The following is a 21,312-nucleotide window of genomic DNA, read 5'->3' as shown; positions in this document are numbered from 1 at the left end:
AGGCAGATATTGACTTGGGACTATATTAGGAGGAAGCACAGGCGAAGCACGGCTACTTAGGCGAAGCACAGCTACTTGGGCGCAGACATATAACGCAACACATGAAATCCCACGACTTCCGTCAACATACCGGTGTGAATAGTAGCTGCCTGGCTATTTTCCCTACAGTACATGAATGGCGATGAACATGGCTGATTTTGTGTGAGCCAGAACCATACCTATATACAAGAGTTTACAGAAAATGAGTGGAAATAGAACGACAGGCGGAGGTTGCGATCGCTTAACAGCCCGAGGACGTGAGGATGAGAGCCAACACGACCTGGTGGTGTGAATGTGGGGGAACATGCCGACTGAAATAGAGTGTCTGTGCTGTGGCGAGTGGGATAAGTTACTGCCATCGATAACCAGGCTCAACGTGTCAGATGAGCGTGCCTGCAGTTGTGTCACAGCTACCGAGGATTTCATGGCGCTGATCCATCCGGCAGTACTCGATTTTTTTTTCCGGTGTGATAAAGTGAACTGGAAAAAACGCCCCACGCCGAATGGACCAAATGGACAGCTGTCCACAGAGTAAGTGATTATTTTAAACATGACACATGTATAGTAAACTGCTTGTAGCCTTCTCCTCATAGTAGTTATACTAAAACTCCTGAGCCTAACTCGGTGAGAGAAATATAGCTAACTTAGCCCTCGGTCATTTCATTTTACAGGTAACGATAACAGCGATTTTTATTTTAGTTTGGTTGTTCATGCTAAACAGGTTGAATTCAACATGAGGTTATACTAGAGGAGGCTAACGTTATTTGAACCATAGTCTATACAGCTTCTCAGCATCTATCTTACAACCGAATAAAGACACAGATTAACATAAGGAAGAGTAATAAAAGACAACTTACATGTGCACTTTGTTCTGCCTGTGCTTTGAAAATAGATGGGATGGGACAGCCGTATGTTTCAGACGTAGTACCGTCTTTCTGGGCCCATATTCCATTTTTTCAAAGTAACTTAGTCCTCCGGTGCAAAATGCTCTTTGCAAACACGATACGGTTTGATTTTGTAAAGAGGCGTTGAAGTACAGATCTCCAGAGTAGCTAACTTAGCCATTTATTTCTCAGTTCCACATTCGATGGAATTCTGTGAAACATTACATTCGTGTATGTCCTTTGCTTGTTCTCACAACCTTTTGCTACGCAGGTAATTACCATGTTTGCTGTAACTGTAGCTGTAACTTCTCAAAATAAACAATCCAAAAGCGAAGACACTCGGTGCAGATCACGCGTGTTGTTCTTCTGTGTTTTGACTCCTTGCACACCGGTATGTTGACAGAAGTCGTGGGATTTCATGTGTTGCGTGATATGTCTGCACCCAAGTAGCAGTGCTTCGCCTGTGCTTCCCCATAATATAGTCCCAAGTCAATATCTGCCTAAGAAATCACATAGTGTTAATCTGCATCGCTATTTGTACTCGTTGTGAATACGCAGGCCACAAGAAGTAATTACATGTTTTTTTTAATTTTTTTTATCACTTTTACTCAGGACATGCTAGCTGGCAACAAAGGATTCCATTCATTGTGCTAAGCTAAGCTAGCGCTGACCCTGTCAAACTAAAACAATGCATGCACTGAGACAAAAATGCATTTACCCACCTATCTAAATGTATGAAAGAATATGAATAAGCCCTATTTCAAAAAACGGTGGAGTGTTCCTTTAAAGGGGGCGCGTGTTATACCATTGTATTCAAAGGGTTAGTTCATTTAGTAAGTCAATAGTCAGGGAAAGTAAGGCTATCGATTTCCCTGCTTTTTAAAGTAAGGTTATCTAATTAGAAAAAACATTTTGAACACGTTGCTATAATTTCTATGGCTGTAACTAGTCAATCAAAATCTATCTTTTTTGTTGACAAACTTTATTTGTCTAAAATTTTAAGTTACTCATTAATAACTTGGTTACGGAGCAGTTGCGTAATGTCACATTTACAATCAAGCTGATATTCAGGAAAATAGCACTCTTGATTTTATGTTGTTTGGTTGTATGATGCTTGAGTTGTTCCTCATATAAATATAAAAACAGAGGAAAATTACATATTTGTTACCCCAATATCTTGAATATCTGAGTCCAGCAGTGAATACCTCTTTCCACAAACACATATTAGACTTTTTTTTTTTTTTTTTAGTTTAAACAATCACAGTTAAACACTTTTTGTCAAGACAAGATGGGTTTTTTTGTGTTTGTTTTTTTCATAAATGCATGTAGGCTACTATCAGAAGACAATATAGTTAACTTAGAAAATAAGTATGACATGATGGTTGAATATGATTTCACTTTTCTAACTTCAGTTAGTGTGTAATGTTGCTGTTTGAGCATAAACAACATCTGCAAAGTTACAACGCTCAAAGTTCAAAGCAAAGGGAGATGTTTTATTTTACAGAAATCGCTTTTTAAGGACTACAACAAATGACTGGTAGAGACTACACAACATTCCTCCCGGGTTAGTGTCATCATGAACCCTCAAATTTACATAAACCCCGCCCCCGGAACGCAATTTATAGATTATCAAGACAGAATATGCTAATCAATGACCAGAAGATAACTACACATAAGATACACAAATTCACCAATTAACCATTCAGAAATGTTGTCTACATGTTGTCACTTCTTCTTGAGTCTCTACATCTTTCTGACTCCGGTTTGAACATAAAAGGCTAAAAGTTTTAGAAATTTTCAGAGCATGTCTGTGTGAGGTAAAAGGACACAACCTCTTGAAGCTCCGCTCTCTGTGCCGGGAGCAGCAGCTCATTTGCATTTAAAGGGACAGACACAAAACGGTGTTTTTGCTCACCCTGCAAAAGGGACAACTTTAACATGCTATATAAAAATATCTGTGGGGTATTTTGAGCTAAAACTTCACATACACACTCTGGGGACATCAGAGACTTATTTTACATCTTGTGAAAAGAGCATTATACCACCCCTTTAAATCTTTCTAGTCTTTCATTAATTAAAAAAATATATATAATAATAATAGACAATCTCAATATTTTATCTTGCATAATTTGCCTGAATGTATTTGATATACAAACTAATGTTGATCACTTGCAACAGTTTTTCATGTGAATGAGAAGGCTTGATACATGTCTAAAACTCTTCTCACACTGAGTACAGTCGTACGGCTTCTCTCCAGTATGAACTCGCTCATGTGATTTCAGCTGTCCAGACTGAGTGAAACTCTTGTCACAATATGAGCACTTGTAAGGTTTTTCTCCAGTATGAATTCTTTGGTGATGTTTCAGATTGTCAGCTCTAGTAAAACTCTTTCCACAGACAGAACACAACTGAGGCTTAACAACTGTATGAACAGTTAGGTGTTTTTTGAGATATGATGGTGAAATAAAATCTTTTCCACACTGAGTACAGTGATACGGCTTCTCTCCAGTATGAATTCTTTGGTGCAGTTTCAGATGACTAGATTTAGTATAACTCTTCCCACAGTCACAACACACATGATCTCTCACTTCATTATGTGTTTTCTGGTGCTGTTTAAAACTGTTCAGTCTTGAAAAACTCTTTCCACAGAGAGAACACACATAAGGCCTCTCATCTGAATGAACTTTCATGTGTGTTTTTAGACGTGATGACAAAATAAACTCTTTACCACACTGATCACAGTTAAATGGTTTTTCTCCAGAGTGAATACGCAGATGAATTTTGAGTAAGGATGAAGATGTGTAACTCTTTCCACACTGAGGGCATGTATACGGTTTCTCTCCAGTGTGAATTCTCATGTGTGTCTTAAGGTTTCCTTTTTGTTTGAAACTCTTTCCACACTGTGAGCAGGAGTGCAGCTTTTTGGCTTTTGTTTCTTGAGTTTTGAAGTCACAGTGTTTAAAGTCTTCATTCAGTTCTTCTCTTAGCTTTGTTACTTCCATCTGATCTAGAATAAACACAGCAAGTAGTTACAATCAGTTAAAGGAGGATAATTTCAAGGAAAACTCAAGTGAACAAGCAGACAACAAGAGAATAGGTTTCTGTCTGTGTGAGTATAAAGTATCAGATCTTTGATGTTGAAGGTTTTTTTATATAATTCTCATTAATATGAATAATTAAAATGTATGACACATTGCTATATACAAGGTTAGGATCATTTAGTTGAATTTCTACATCATGTATCATCAATATACTACTTATTTCACAGCCACCAAAGCAGTCAACAATGAAGAATCAAGAATGGACACCAACCTATTTGTTCTTCAGTATCTTCATGTTTTATTCTGGATGGTTCTGGATCACTCATGTCTTCAATCTCCTCTTTAATAAACTCCATCTTTAACAGTCACACAGATTTCAGCTGCTACTCCTTGAGTTTGTCCTTCTCTTGTAGGATGATGGGAATAATCCCAGTATTTATTGGTGAATTGTGTGAGGGGCTTCACTGCAGGTGTGAACTGTGATCACCGTGTGATACTGACGCCCACAGGAGCAGACCTGGAATTGTAAAGATACTGGATTTATACTGAACTAAATTAATTACTTAATAGTTAAGTGAACATATTTGATGTTAGAAATAGTGTTTTGACAAAGTTGTATATTATCATCATATAAAACAGATCTATAGGGTCATCCATGTCAAAACAACCAAATTTCAGAAACTTCCCCGGCCAAAATATTTTATATTGTTAAAAAAATTTCCTAAGAAATTTACATATGCACAGGTGAGATCTGGTTTAATTTTTTTTTCCAAAACCGCGGATAAGCAAATGTTCATGATATGATAATCGCACATGTCAATAACCGCCATACCGGTATACCATTACAACCCTAGCAGCAAACAATATGCATATCGCAACGGCTTACAATAACTGGGGTCATGAACAAAAGACAAAGAGAAAATCACTCACTGCTTTTGGCTGAATAACTTTTGTAGCTTTAATAATAATCAGTATATATTTAATTAATGCAGTGAAAACTAAGCAGTGTTTTATTTTTACATTTGATTATTCAGTTTCTGTTGTTAAATAAACCTAATGTAGGATAACCTGAAACCCTGAACCTGTGGTGTACACTGATGTCAAAATAACACTTCTTACAGTAAAACACTGATGTTCACTTTCAGAAGTTGTAGGGATGTTTTCTTGTCACAAAAAGAATGTGAAACACACATGTAGGTTATATAATTTTAGGGATGTCCCGATACCACTTTTTCACTTCCGATACGATACCGATGCCGCAGCTTTGGCTATTTGCCGATACCGATATCAATCCGATATTTTTATTTTATTCTTGAACTAATACTACTACTAATAAAATATATGGAAGCACTTTGCTCAATAAGCCACATAAAAACATCTCACTCAAATGGAGAACAAATACTTCTCCAGTATATAGTCCACAACAACAGTTGATAATGAAAGACTGCCACCCTTTATTCAAAAGACCTTGAGATATGTTTGGTAATTGTACCTGAATGAATTTAAAATTAATTTGCTATATTTCAAATCAATATATTTGTTTCCTTAAAATTTTAATTAACTTTAACGTTATTCTCATCTGAATTATAAATAATTTATTTCTGTATAAAATAATACTACCATTAAAACACATTTGATTTTCTTTTTTAATCAATGTAGAATGTGTAACTTAAAAATAAACAGATTAGTGTTTTAGACTAGAAATGAAAACCAATGCAATATGATGAATGTCCAAAAGATGAGATAATTTTTGCTTTTAAACAGCGCGTGTGTGTGTGTGTGTGTGTGTGTGTGTGTGTGTGTGTGTGTGTGTGTGTGCGTGTGAGATTTTGGTTGGGTGACAGTTGTAGGTTACAGTTTCACAAGAGTTTACAGTTTGACAAAAGCACAATGTTGTGTTTTACACAAATATAAGTAGACTAAACACTTTTTGCAGTTTTAATGATGTCCTGTTGTTAGATCTTGTATTAGTAGTAAGCACGACACCGTATATCTTCAAGACCTCTCATTTATTCTGAACAGTAACTTCACATGTTTTTTAGCACTAAGCACACACTTCTTCTTCCTTTGTTTTTTACCCACTACTTCGTCCTCTCACAACACAACGTCCCTAGAGGTAGCATTATGAATTACAGTACATGACAACATTTCCCCTCTTTGTAAAACATTCTTCTTAACTCAACAGAAGGAAACACGTACTCTGAATAAAGTATATGTGACAACCTAGACAACTATTCAGTAACAGTCCGTACATTATATTCAATGCATGTGAAACAGTGACATCTCTGTTAACTAGAAACTCTTAACACCAATACATGAATGCTCAAAAGACATTTTGTCAGTTGACATTTGAACATATTTAATAACATTCCTTTACTGTTACTTCAAACACTTTTGTAAACCAAAGAGCGATTAACTCATTCAGAACCATTTTTTTCTCATTGAGAGCTACACCTGTGCAACTTGGATGTAAAACAGTCCTGTTTAGGGTATCTCATAGTCCTTATGCCAAACAGGCTTCCGTCTCATACGCAAGACTTTCACAGAACTGTGTATAGTGTTGGGTGTTTGCTGTAATGTGTTACTGGCACAGTCAGTCAATCCAGGCGAGTATGCCAGGTGAGCAGCATTCCACTTTTTTCCGTCACTGAGGAGGAATGTGTTGGGTCCCACTCTCTTCTCTACTCTTACAGGAGCAGAAAATCTAGGATGACCCTTTGGGGTTGCTCGAGGACACCTTATTCTCACTTTCCCTCCCACGCCAAAGAGAGGATTGCGAGCACTGCGTTTGTGATCAGTGTATAATTTCATTTTGTCCTGTTTCTTTTTCACGTTCACGGACAGCAGCAAGATCACATTTGCCCTCCCCATGTAAAGGCAGCCTTTCAGTGCACGGTGAAATCTTTCAACAGCACCGTTAGAGGCCGGATAGTACACAGATGTACGGATGTGTTTTATATCTCGTTCCTTCACAAACTCAGCAAAGACAGTTGAGGTGAACTGTGTACCATTGTCTGTAACGATACACTCTGGGTTGCCATGACGACTAAAAACTGTACTCAGAAATTTGACAACATCCTCAGTAGTTGCACTGCTAGCAAATGCAAGCTCAGGCCACTTGGAATGTTAGTCTGTGAGCGTTATAGCATATCTGCAACCTGGGGTGGCTGTTTCAAATGGTCCGACTATATCCAGACCCAGTTTTTTCCATGGAACCTCAGGAAACTGAACTGGCTGCAGAGGTGCTGGATGCGTCACAGCAGATTTGTCATTGGACTGGCAGGGGATGCATGTAGCGATAGTCGACTAAACCTGAGAGTCCATCCGCGGCCACCAGTAAAGATCCCGCAACCTCTGCTTTGTGCGGACTACTCCCTGGTGAGACTTGTGTGCCAAGGAAATCAAAGTGTGTCGCAGGGCTACAGGAACTAACAACCTTGTCCCTCTGAAAATGAAAGCATCTTTCACTGCGAGTTCATCTCTCACTCTGAAGTATGGAATCATGTCCTGACTCACTGCTTTGAGGGAAGGTGGCCAGCCATGTGTAATTTGCTTTCGCAGCTTTTCCAGTTCAAGACAAGCAGCACAGGCAGTTTCAAAATCAGTCACTGAAAGAGAACATAATGTTGAGGAAATTAATGCAACTATTTCAGGCTCTAAATCAGCAAAGGAGTCAGCAAGTGCCGGTATGGGAAGACGAGACAAGCAGTCTGCTGTGTGGTTCTGGGAACCCGGCCGATAAACAACGTCATAGTCAAAACAAAGCAGACGTGCTGCCCAACGAGCAATGCGCATTCCGGCTCTCCCCATGCCTTTTGTAGTCAGTAAGGTGGGGAGTGCCTGGTGATCTGTGCGAAGTGTAAAGCGATGGCCCCACACGTACGTTCGCCATTTTTCAGTAGCCCACACACATGCCAGGGCCTCCTTCTCCACTATTGAATTTTTTTTTTCAGCATCAGTGAGCGTGCGGGAAGCGAAAGCCACTGGTTTTTCCTGTTCCGTCTGATTGCACTTGGGCAAACACTGCACCCAACCCGTAGTCACTGGCACGTTCAGTGACTGAACGAAGTGTGGGGTCATAAATGGCAAGGGCCGGACTGGACACAAGCATCTGTTTAATGTTCTCAAAACTGCTTTGAGCAGCCGGCGTCCAAGAAAATTGTCCTTTTTCTTTAGCGCACTCACACATTGGGGCAACGACTGTTGCAAACCCAGGAAGGAATTTTGAGTACCAAGACACTAATCCTAGGAAGGATTGCAGAGATGCTGCATCAGATGGAGGCGGAGCTTCACGGACAACATCCAGATGCTCTCGATCAGGTAGGATTCCATGAGCGTTGATTACATGGCCCAGAAACCGCAGTGAAGTCTGTTTGAAATTGCATTTTTTATCATTTAACACCAGCCCGACTCTTTCAATTTCTGCAATACAGTACTGAGGTTCAAGTCATGCTCCTCAGATGTTTCTCCATACACGATAACATCATCCAGGTAATTTTTGACACCTGGTACACCCTCCAGGATGGTGGCCATCATCTTTTGGAAAGCGGAAGGTGCCGACGCCAGGCCATAGGGAACCCTGCAAAATCTGAACAGGCCGTCATGAGTGATAAAAGCTGTAATATCTCTACACTCCTCATGCAGGGGAAGCTGATAGTATGTATTAGCCAGATCAATAGTAGAAAATACTGTAGCACCACTAAGGCTGGTAAGCATTTCATCAATGTGTGGTAATGGATAACAGTCAGTAATGACGGCTTTGTTAAAGGAACACTCCACCGTTTTTTGAAATAGGGCTTATTCACCTTCTTTCCTACATTTAGATAGGTGGGCAAATGCATTTTTGTCTCCGTGCATGCATTGTTTTAGTTTGACAGGGTCGGCGCGAGCTTAGCTTAGCATAATGAATGGAATCCTTTGTTGCCAGCTAGCATGTCCTGAGTAAAAGTGATATAAAAAATAAATAAAAAACACCTAATTACTTCTTGTGGCCTGCGTATTCACAACGAGTACAAATAGCGATGCAGATTAACACTAGGCGACTTCCTAGGCAGATTTTGACTTATATATTAAGGACTATATTAGGGGGAAGCACAGGCGAAGCACTGCTACTTGGGCGTGATATCTCTGCGCCCAAGTAGCAGTGCTTCGCCTATGCTTCCCCCTAATATAGTCCCAAGTCAATATCTGCCTAGGATATCGCCTAGTGTTAATCTGCATCACTATTTGTACTTGTTGTGAATACGCAGGCCACAAGAAGTAATTAGGTGTTTTTTATTTATTTTTTATATCACTTTTACTCAGGACATGCTAGCTGGCAACAAAGGATTCCATTCATTATGCTAAGCTAGCGCCGACCCTGTCAAACTAAAACAATGCATGCACGGAGACAAAAATGCATTTGCCCACCTATCTAAATGTAGGAAAGAAGGTGAATAAGCCCTATTTCAAAAAACGGTGGAGTGTTCCTTTAACTTCTCTCAAGTCGGCACACATTCGTATCCCACCTGTTTTCTTCCCAGTAACAACGATGGGGGACGCCCAGGCTGAAGCATCCACACGTTCGATGACACCTGCTCTCAGCAGACGTTCTAATTCAGCTGAAACAGACGCTTGGACCGCAAAAGGTAAGTGTCGCAATTTCTGACGCACAGGTTTTACTGTGGGGTCAATTTTTGCCTTGTGGACAAAGTTTTTTACACATCCTATTTCAGTATCTGTCAGGGATGTGGTATTGGTGGCCATGACCGAGGAACAGACATTATTACCCTTTATTTGAAGTTTTAGGGCAGAAATCAAGTCCATGCCTAACAAAGCAGTCCCTTTATCCACAACGAAGAACGTGGCAGCAGCTGACACATTTGATACACACGCTTGTGCTTGCAGGCATCCAAGTACAGGTATGTATTCCTGTGTATAAGTCACTAGACGGATGGCAGGTGTTGATAATTGTGTGGCACTGAAGTGGTGTTTATAAATGTGAAGAGGCAATATAGACACAGAAGAACCTGTATCCACAACGAATTGTACTGTGGTACCAAGTGAAGCAGGAGTATTGACAGTCACTTCGCAATGTAGTTTCTTTGGTACTTCGGAAGAATTCTCTAGATACAGCACTGTGACGTCATGCACTTGCACCTCGCGCACATCACTCGCTGGGGCTGAATGGCACACACGAGCAAAATGTCCCTTCTTGTTGCATAATTTACAAAACACCTTTGCAGCTGGGCACTGTGCTGAGTTAGCTAGGTGTTTGTCTGAACCGCATCTGAAACATGACTTACGGGTCGAAGAAGCGGGGGCAGCAGTCGGACGTGAACGGTGTTTCCCTCTCACATGATGTGGCTTGACTTGTACGTCTCGCACTGGAGCATCTCTGTGGGCCGTCATTCTCTTTGCGTGCTCAGCCGCGGCTTCTAATTGTGTTGCAAGGGTAGTTGCTTTCTGTAATGTCAGGTCCGGCTCAAGTAACAGTCTCTGTCTAATATCATCACTGTGCAAATTATCCAGCAGTTGATCGCGAATCATATCATCCACTTTATCACCAAAGTCACAGTTAGCGGCGAGTGCATGTAAAGCAGCAACGTACTGTTGAATGTTTTCGTGTGAAGCTTGTACTCTTTTTCTGAATGTATGCCGCTCCACGACAACATTAACTTTGGGCATGAAGTGTTTTTTTAAAGCATCAACAGCGGAATTGTATGTCTCACCGGTGTCTGGCAGTGCATAAAAGATCCGTTGACCCTCTGCGCCTAAACAGTGAAGTAATGTAGCCCTCCTCCGAGCTTCAGGCCATGCATCGCCCACTGCATTGATTACCGTTAGATAGTTATTGAACATGCGCAACCACATGTCGAATGGCATGGTAGGCTCTCCCGGGCAAGCCAGGAACACTGACGGTGCAGAGACATGCACAGACATGATTGAAAGTCAGTAACGTTATGCAAGACGTAGTATCCTCGTCGCCAATTTGTTAGATCTTGTATTAAGCCGCGTTTCCACCGAAATTACCCGGAACAATTTGTCCCAGGAACTTTTTTCCCAGGAACTTTTTTTGCCCCAGACCGGTTGCTTTCTGCGTTTACACCGCGGTCTAATGTACCGGGAAGGTAAACTGCGCGCAACTGCTCCTCCCAGTCTGCGACGGACAGTAATCAGTTTTGAGCGCCACATTTATAATAAGTATGGAGGAGATTCAAACTGTGCTGCAGTTATGTATTGGTTCACTAACGAGGTAATTAACAAAACAAAATAGACGAGCACTGATACTGAAGCGTGTTCAGAAAACTCGTATGCGTATAAAATTAGACAACGTATGTTATCAGTTATTGTGAGATGCCTGGGACGAACGCGCCAAAATTTCCTCTTTCGCAAATACGCTTAAAAAAAGCCTGAACCCCTATCAATCATAAATAGTGACAGTCTTGTAAATAGTTGTTTGTTACTAACCTCAAAGCGCTATTTCAATCCTGTTATAGTAAATTTATAACATGGTTTGGAGTGCCTTGCAATAGATGACAATGTGTAAACATAATGACTTAATAATAAAAGCTGTGGCAGAAAAGAGACGAGCACTGATAAAGCATGTTCAGTAAGCTTGTAATGCTAACGTTAGATATAAAATTTGTATGTTATCAGCTATTGCGGACATTGACCGTGAAATGGCTGGGACGAACGCGCAGAAAGTTTCCTCTTCCACAAAATAAAGCCTGAAACTCGTCGCCAGTCCACCAGTTTTTTTTATTAAATTCCATATTTGTAGACAGACAACTCTTACTGCACGACACAAACCGCAATAGATGTTTTAAAAAGGGAGGTTAAAAATAAATAAAATGCTGCGTGGAGTCATCCAACCAAAATGCGGCGTGAACACAACCAATCAGCTTAACACAACTCAAGTCCCACCCCTGAAAGTTCCTAAACTTTGAAAAAGTACTACCTCGTGAGCAGGGGCTATCGGAGGGGGAAATATTTACCCGGAACTTCATTTAGACCCTGGTTCCTGCGGTGTAAACACATCGAGTACCAGCCCAAAGTTCCTAGTTCCTGGGGAAAGTTCCTGCGGTGGAAACACGGCTTTAGTAGTAAGCACGACACCGTATATCTTCAAGACCTCTCATTTATTCTGAACAGTAACTTCACATGTTTTTTAGCACTAAGCACACACTACTTCTTCCTTTGTTTTTTACCCACTACTTCTTCCTCTCACAACACAACGTCCCTAGAGGTAGCATTATGAATTACAGTACATGACAACACCTGTATGAACAAAACGACGGAGTATGTTTTTATGTTTCCACTGTTCGATCGCGCACGTGCCTCTCTCTCTCTCTCTGACACACACACATTCCAGCATTGCAATCTTGACATCGTAGCCTGCTCATTTTGCTGCGTTCACACCAAACGTGAATAGAGCGTCAAATTCGCGTCTATCGCGTCTAGTTCGACGCTTGAACAGTTTGAATCCATTCGCGCGTATAATGATAAAGCGTGTGTTTGAAGCGAAGTAGAAGCGTTCAGAGCTAAGGCGGGGCTACAGATTAGGTGTCCCTAAAGAACCCGCGTATGTCTCTGCGTGTATCTAACAGTAGTTCCGCATTACATTAATTAATGTGCACGCGTGTTTTATTTATTTTTATACCGTGTATTCTCCGTGTAAATCCATGCACCGAACTGTGACGCACGTACCGAATTTACATTCAATATGAATACACGTACCGTTCCACCCCTAATAGGTATCGGATCTATTTTTTTCTCCCCTCCGGTATCCAATCTAGCGTTCTGGGCCAGTATCGGCACAATACCGATGCCATGGATCGGATCGGGACATCCCTATATAATTTGAAATATATTTTAAAGATAATTTAAGTTTATTTTACACACTTTAAGCATTATCGTATCGCATATCGCACAATTTTCTTCAATATCGTGCAGCCCTACCATGTACTCATAAAAAGAAAATGTTGTTTAGGTGGCAAAGTTATTTTGAAACAACACTAATATCTATCGTAAAATAGTAAAATGTAAAATGCATTACATACAAAATGCAATTTTGTAAAATGCTAGCCTAAATTATTTGAACAACTTTGCAGTTCAAATAATACCAGTTTTTAAAAACCAAACGCTTTTATAAAATGATGATGAATCTCATATTTGAGCCTAATAAATGATTATAAATTATAAATGATCATGAAAATGCAAATTTATCTCTGACAGGCACTTATGGGAAAAGGCAGAAATACAGCGGTTACTCCTGAACACAAGCAGCACTGCGCTTATAAACACTACTAGGCATCATACTGAGGAAAAATAAAAGATGATGCCATCTAAACTCATTTCTCTTCAGATACATTCAAATAAAAACTCCCCAGATTTGCACTAATCACGTGAATGGTGTATTTCAGTGTCAGAAAGAGAGTTTGCAGGTGTGGTTTCTGTAGTCTTTAATAGTATTTTTAGTCATGTACTTTAACCTGAGGGGTAAAACATAAAACACACATCGATAGATGATTAACACATAAAGTGATGATCCTGTAGTTTGTCTGACACTAATGACGTGCTTGATGTGCCAATTTACAGAAGATCTCAGACATTACCATAATGAATGAAGTGAAAACAGGGACTATTGAATCCGATAAAGATGATTTTCAGCAGCTCAGTTAAATGTTCTGGCTCTGTAATTTTGTTTGTTAGACTCTTAATTTGCTCATTTTCATGTTTTTTTTTTATTGTTATGCCCAATTCTCAACAATCCTTAAACAATATTTAATTCATGAGAGTCGTTTAAAAACGCTGATACATCCAGTTATGGAACAAGTGAGTGAGTCATTGTAATAATTAATTAAAACCGATTTTAAAAAATAATAATAAAAAAATATTTAAATATTTAGTCTATAAATAAAAAGACTGTTTTGCAAAAATTGGCTTTTTGTCAAAGCCTCTAGTGAATGACATGTTATTTGGTTTAATTGTCTTTAGAATAGTGGTTTATATTATATGTACAAAACATCATGATTCTCAATTTATCCAGAACACAGCTCTAGAGAAAGGGTGCCATTACTTTAACACAACACTCAGGTACCTAAAAACAAACTCACTGGATGAATGGATATACTTTGCTCACTGTGACACTTGGATAAAGCTTCTTTATGATTCACTACAGAGCTTGAAAGTATAAACCTCTCTCCACATTAGTGCGGCTTCTCTCCAGTATGAACTCGCTCGTGTGATTCCAGTGCAGACAAACCTTATTCACGATATGAGGGCTTGTACTCTGGAGCTGGTTAATGTTAAACTCTGTAATCTGGGAACATCGCTCACCTGCAGACTGGAAATATACGGCATCCAGTGAAAATCTTCCACATTTGTCCTTCATTCACGATCGTTAACAGTGACATATTTAGCCTCAACTGGTGAAAGTTTCAGCTCGTCTCTCTCGCCTCTCTCTTCTGCGCAGGCGCAGTGCGCGATGTCATCATGTTTCTTAAAGGGGCCGCATGTTATACCATTGTATTCAAAGGGTTAGTTCATTTAGTAAGGCAATAGTCAGGGAAAGTAAGGCTTCTTCTTCTTTGGGGTTTTACGGCAGCTTGCATCCAATTTGCTGCATTACTGCCACCTACTCTACTAAATTCCCTTTACAGTATATTCTCTCGTCCAATCCAGTTTCTTTCGAAAAACCTACTAAATATTCCCTGCCTTTCTGTTTCTCTGCACATTCTAAAATACTTTTAACAGTTGGAAATCGATTTGTCTTCTTTTTAAAATAAGGTTAACTAATTAAAAATAACACTTTGCTATAATATTTATGGCTGCTACTAGTCAATCATTATCAACAAAAAGATAGATATTTTTGTTGACAAACTTTATTTGTCTAAAATTTTAAGTTACCAAGTTAACTTGGTCACGGAGCAGTTGCGTAATGTCACATTTACAATCAAGCTGATATATGGGAAAACAGCAGGACAGAGTCAGTCTAGACCAATGGAGAGTCCGGCTCAAAACACACATGATTTCTCTCATGGTCTGTATTTTCTGCTGCTGTTTAGAGTCCAGCAGTGAAAAACTCTTTCCACAAACACATATTACACTTGTTTTCAGTTTAAACAATCTCAGTTAAACGCTTTTTGTCAAGACAGTATGATTTTCCATGATATTTCTCATAACTGCATGTACTAGAAGACAATATAGTAAACTTAGTAAATAAGTACATGAATATATCTAATTCAAGATAGACAGGTTTTGGGCATTTTTTTTTTTTTTTTTTTTACACTTTTGAAGCTTCAACTCTTAAATCTTTCTAGTCTTCCATTCATTTGAACAAATAAAAAAAATAGACAATCTCAAAATTTTATCTTGCAGTATTTACCTGAATGTCGATCACTTGCAACAGTTTTTCATGTGAGCATAAAGGCTTGATAAATGTCTAAAACTCTTCTCACACCGAGTACAGTCGTACGGCTTCTCTCCAGTATGAACTCGCTCGTGTGATTTCAGTGGCCCAGGCTGAGTGAAACTCTTGTCACAATATGAGCACTTGTAAGGTTTTTCTCCAGTATGAATTCTTTGGTGCCGTTTCAGACATTCAGCTCTAGTAAAACTCTTCCCACAGTCACAACACACATGATCTCTCACTTCATCATGTGTTTTCTGGTGCTGTTTAAAACTGATTAGTTGTGAAAAACTCTTTCCACAGAGAGAACACACATAAGGCCTCTCATCTGAATGAACTATCAGGTGTTGATTGAGATGTTTTGATGAAATAAAATCTTTTCCACACTGAGTACAGTCGTACGGCTTCTCTCCAGTATGTACTTTTTCGTGTGATTTCAGGTGTCCAGACTGAGTGACTTGTAAGGTTTTTCTAGTATGAATTCTTTGATGCAGTTTCAGTTGGCCAGTTGTAATAAAGCTCTTCCCACAGTCACAACACACATGATCTCTCACTTCATTATGTGTTTTCTGGTGCTTTTTACAACTTTCCAGCCATGAAAAACTCTTTCCACAGAGAGAGCACAAATAAGGCTTCTCATCTGAATGAACTTTCAGGTGTTGTTTTAGATGTGATGAAGAAATAAACTCTTTACCACACTGATCACAGTTAAATGGTTTTTCTCCAGAGTGAATACGCAGATGATACTTGAGTATGGATGAAGATGTAAAACTCTTTCCACACTGAGTGCATGGATACGGTTTCTCTCCAGTGTGAATTCTCATGTGTATCTTAAGGCTTCCTTTTTGACTGAAACTCTTTCCACACTGACAGCAGGACAGAACCTTACCTTACAAGAGCAGGAGTGCAGCTTTTTGGCTTTTGATCCTTGAGTTTTGAAGTCTCAGTGTTTCTTTACTTCATTCAGTTCTTCTCTTAGCTCTGGTATTTCCATCTGATCTAGAATGAACATATCAAGTAGTTATAATCCGTTTAAGGAGGATCATTTCAAGGAAAATTCAAGTGAACACAAACAGAAAACAGAAAAAAGTAGGTTATACTTTTTAGTATAAAGTATCATATCTTTGATGTTGAAGGGCTGTTATATCATTCTCATTAATTTGAATAATTTAAATGTATTTGACACACTGCTATATACAAGATTAGGATAATTTAGATGAATTTCTAAATAATTTATCATCAATATACTTAATATTTCACAGCCACCAAAGCAGTCAACAATGAAGAATCAAGAATGGACACCAACCTGTTTATTCCTCAGTATCTTCATGTTTTATTCTGGATGGTTCTGGATCTCTCATGTCTTCAATCTCCTCTTTAATAAACTCCATCTTTAACAGTCACACAGATTTCAGCTGCTACTCCTGGAGTTTGTCCTTCTCTTGTAGGATGATGGGAATATTCCCAGTATTTATTGGTGAATTGTTGTGGGAGGGGCTTCATTGCATGTGTGAGCTGTGATCACTGTGTGATACTGACGCCCACAGGACCAGATCTGTAATTGGAAAGTTATTGAATTTATAATTTATAATTAGCTAAATTAATTACATGATAGTTTAGTGAATATATTTGCTGTTATAAATCGTGTTTTGACAAGGTTGTATATTATTATATAGAGAGTGAAACTCTTGTCACAATATGAGCACTTGTAAGGATTATCTCCAGTATGAATTCTTTGGTGCCGATTAAGATTTTATGAAAAAAATAACTTAATCTCGCCTTTGTGGACAAAAATGGGCACCCATTGGAATAAATGGGAAAAACAGTAATTCAGAGCAATTTTTTTTGTCAAATAAAAATCAATAGATCCAACAAAATGCATATCATGCATACACAAAAATGAAGGGGTGATCCTGTACAATATTCTCAATGTGGCTCACACACACACACACACACACACACACACACACACACACACACACACACACACAAACACAAACAAAGCATTCAGCACTGCAAGGTTTGTTGATGCTTCCACACCAAACATGTCTGCAGCATTTGCTACCTAAACCTCAGTGGCAGTTATTTCATCAGTTCATTCTGAAGCAGCACAATGACAAAGAGGTTTAGTGCAGAGACCATGGATCTTTTACTGGAATCCAGTGAGGATGAAGGAGACCTGCCAGACTGTGATTTGGAGTAATCCTTTGATCAAGCATCTGAAACAGATGATCATACAGAGTTTGACCAGGACTACGAGGACACCGATGGGGAAGATCCTGGTGAAGTCACTTACGAGTCAAAAAATGGGTAAATTATCTGGACTGCACCTACAACTACTCGTACACCAGGGAGAGCACCTGCAGAGCATGTGATCAAAATGATCCCTGGTCCAACAAGATTTGCATGTTCCCGTGTAGACAACATCAGGTCAGCTTTTGAGCTTTTTTTTTTCTCTGGAAACTCAAAAGACACTGGTTGATATGACCAAATTAGAGGGGAAACGAGTGTTTGGAAAGTCCTGGAAAGAGGTGGATTGGGTGGACTTACAGGCCTACATTGGTCTGCTCTTGCTGGCAGGTGTGTATCGTTCCCACAACGAGGCCACAATGAGCTTGTGGGATACAGCCACAATCAGGGGTGCAAACATATGTATGGTCAAAAAAGAGAGAGGTAATCGAAGCCCTCGTCCCGCGGCAAATATCCAGATACTACATTGTCACCATCCCCAACCCACCCCTATATGCACATAGAGTCAAATGAAATTTAGAAAAACTATCTTGCACTTCTTCTTCTTGCTTTACTGCTACTTCCTGAAAACAATTTCACCTGATGATTTGAATAGCTCTTTTTGTAAAGAATTAATAATTCTAGGATGATTGGGGTAATTGTGTAGGGTAGGCCTAGTGCATCTGCATAGAAACTAATAAACAAAATACAAATATAAATACAATAAAACACAAATACACGAGAAATAAAGCAGTGCTTTATGTTTTTCAGGTAAATTAACTGTATTAAGTATTAATACAGTTTATCTTTTGACAAAACGTGATTTTTCTCTTTCTCTTTTGTTGTTTGATTAACTTTGGTGACAAAAACAGCTGCAGGTATATTGGGTGCTGTCCCTTTAAGACGAATGCACGTATCTAATACCGGTAATGACACGCATCCGTTTTATTTTGACTGCGTTTACGGGGAAACTCGTTGAGACGGACACTGGCTTATTTTTTCGTGCACATGTCTGTTCAAACACAAATAGATAAGAAAGAAAAGGGAATTCGGTGTTCACGAACTTCACGTGCTGTCTGCGACTGCGTGGCGCCGACAGACCATCTACATTTGGATGTTAAACATAATATATATAGCCTGATACAGCAAAGACAACGTCGGCAGTATTGACGGCAAAATAGGCTACAGAATATTTCGTTCTATAGGCCTATTGACAGGGGCAATATTTGAAAATCAATAATTAGGCCTATTTTTTAAATTACAATTATATATGCATTTGTCAAAACCGAGAGACTTGACATTTTACATCAAAATGTAATTTATTAATATGTATTTGCGCCTTCTATTTTGTCTGAAAACTTCCAACACTCGTGCGTGTCGCGTGAAAAATAGGCGTCGGTTGCGGTTCTATTTGTAGCACGCGGTTTCGGCGCGGCTCGAGAAGTGTGTGTCACGCAGGCATTGTGCTCTAACACAAGCCCTAACCAGTTAACATGAGAGCCGACATAAAAACGGACACTCCACGCCACGCAGAGAGAAATGTGATGCAGTGGCAGATCCAGAGTGAGACAGAAACACTAGTGGTTCACGCTTGCGCACATACTGCTGGTTTGGCGCGCAGTGTTCTGATTCGCTTATTTCCTATTTACTTGTTGGTGGACGCAATCCAGAATTACTGTTGGTTAAATTATAATCAGACCCTCTCAAACCACCCCCCCTCCCCTTCCTTAAAAAAAAACTCTTCGGATCTGCACGATTTATACAAGTCACCCAAACTGACGTGAAAAAAGCGGGAGGGGGGTGTGATTAGTCTAGATGAATTTTTATTGCTCCAATATGTACACTCTATCATTTATGTTATTGGCCCTCCATATATCTATAAGCTTGAACCTATTCATAAATGCTTTCAAAGCAGAGTTTGAATTTGTTGGGCGACCAGGTGGCCACCTATCAAGGGATTCATTTAAGACAACATTAAAGTCACCACCAATCAGTAAGCAGGCGTTTGGAAATTCTGACTGTTAATAAGCAAGCTTATCTTTCATAAAAAATAATAACTGATCATTCTCAGATCTAGAGTTATACCCACAATAATTGACAACAATAAGATTAACATTGTAACACTTTAGAATTAAGAAAATAAAGTGCCCATACACTGTCAGAAAAAGGGTACAGTAGGAGTCCATTTCTGTCCCCCAAGGTACAATCTACACTAACGTACCCCATAGGGCTTATTATTGCACCTCAAGGTACATATATGTACCTTTTTGAGGGTCAAAAAGCATTAAAAGGTACATATATGTACCGTTTCTTTTAAAGGTTAAGGTACAATATTGTACCCTTGAGGGTACAGCCCTAGTGACAAGCCATTGTATCCCTAAAGGTACAATTATGTACTTTATTTTCTGAGTATGTATTCACAGTACGCATGTAAAACATCACCTGCAAAGATACCCCTGCTAATTGCTCCGAACCATGAGAGAACCATATCTCGCTTCCCCAATGAGATTTCCAAAAAGTTCTGTCATTATCTTTAGAATGAGACTCTTGAAAAAACACAAACTCAGAACCAAACTGTCTGGTAAACAAAAATAAGGCCTTGCGCTTAACAGCATCTCTTAAACCCCTGGCGTTTAAAGACAAAACGGAAAAAGACATTTAAAGAACACAAACACTATTAACCTGCTTAAAGACAGAACGAGGGAATCAAACAATTATTGAAAATAGGTCATAAAATCGAAAAGTGCTGAAAAAGGTCAGATAACGGCAGCACCATTTTATACCAAAAAAAGAGCTATAACAAACAAACCAGAGACAGCCTCTAAAAAGAACGTGTCAAAATCCGTATCACTGTCTTCAAAGTATACCTGACATATCAAAATTGGCAACGTCAGGTATTAAGATGAAAACATCTCATGTAGAAAGAACAGTGTCAACCTGTCCTTGAATGAAAGCTCTGCCTCCGACGAAGAATGCCGTCTTCCCCTCTGCACTTGCCTTCTGAACCTCTGGCCACAACTTTCTTCTTCTTTCACGATCTCCAGCCGAAAAGTCCTCCATGAAACGCAGGCCATTCTCTTTCAGGTATGAAGAAGTCTTCGCGGCCTTCCAGACAGCGGACAGAACAGAAAACTCCATAATGGTCGCCCTGGATCTTTCCGCGCCACCTTGTTGAATCTTCCCGAGATGATGAACCATGTCAATAACTTCTGGGAGCTTGCCCTTTGCACTAGGAAGAACTTTTTGACAGATGTTGACCACTTCAAGGCAGAGCCTTCAACGTCTTCGTGTGCAGATTCTGGAATCCTGCCAATCCTCAGATTACGTCTTCTCAAGTACGTTTCCATGTCATCCATCCTTCGTTGCATCTGCGCTACTGACCGCTCAACATCATCCACACGCTGCTTAGGAGGCCGGACATGTCAGAGATCTTTTTTTCTATGCCATCAGAGCGGCTGTTGATCCACTGCGTTATGCCTTACAGTTGTAACGAGACATCAGCTTGAGCATCGTCACTTGCTGTTTTCTTTATGATCAGCGATTTACTCGGGGTGATAGGCAATAAGGCTGGGACAATATATCGATGCATCGTGAAATGATTCTGGATCGATTCCAATTTTTCCAAATGCATCGCGATTCTCTTTCGAATCGATCAGCAGATGGCACTACGTGTTTTAGAAACAGTATGCTTGTGAATCTTCTATAAAATAATCATTCATAAAGTTCG

The 21,312-nt window shown here is 39.5% G+C and overlaps 2 protein-coding genes across 2 annotated transcripts in view; both read right to left on the bottom strand.

The window, feature by feature from the left end:
* The window catches only part of LOC311090795 (uncharacterized protein), a 61,626-nt gene extending 47,218 nt beyond the window's left edge, over positions 1–14,408 (bottom strand). The window contains exons 1-2 of the mRNA XM_084126328.1: positions 14,285–14,408; positions 11,941–12,023 (exon numbers count right to left, since the gene is read on the bottom strand). The gene's annotated coding sequence lies outside the window, so the exon portion shown is untranslated. The remainder of the gene's footprint in view (positions 1–11,940; positions 12,024–14,284) is intronic.
* On the bottom strand, positions 1,721–11,300 carry LOC311090798 (uncharacterized protein). The gene is made up of 3 exons (XM_084126334.1): positions 10,249–11,300; positions 4,236–4,481; positions 1,721–3,930 (listed from the first exon to the last, which is right to left on the bottom strand). The coding sequence occupies exons 2-3, from the start codon at positions 4,318–4,320 to the stop codon at positions 3,089–3,091; spliced, it is 927 nt and encodes a 308-aa protein (XP_083982460.1). The 5' UTR covers positions 4,321–4,481; positions 10,249–11,300; the 3' UTR covers positions 1,721–3,088.
* Positions 14,409–21,312: the final 6,904 nt, after the last annotated feature.

The sequence above is a fragment of the Abramis brama genome (assembly GCF_963993115.1).
Source record: "Abramis brama genome assembly, chromosome: 10".
In the NCBI taxonomy this organism is placed as follows: Eukaryota; Metazoa; Chordata; class Actinopteri; order Cypriniformes; family Leuciscidae; genus Abramis; species Abramis brama.
Note: the sequence above shows the minus strand (reverse complement) of the source record. Positions and strands in the feature narration are given on the sequence as shown.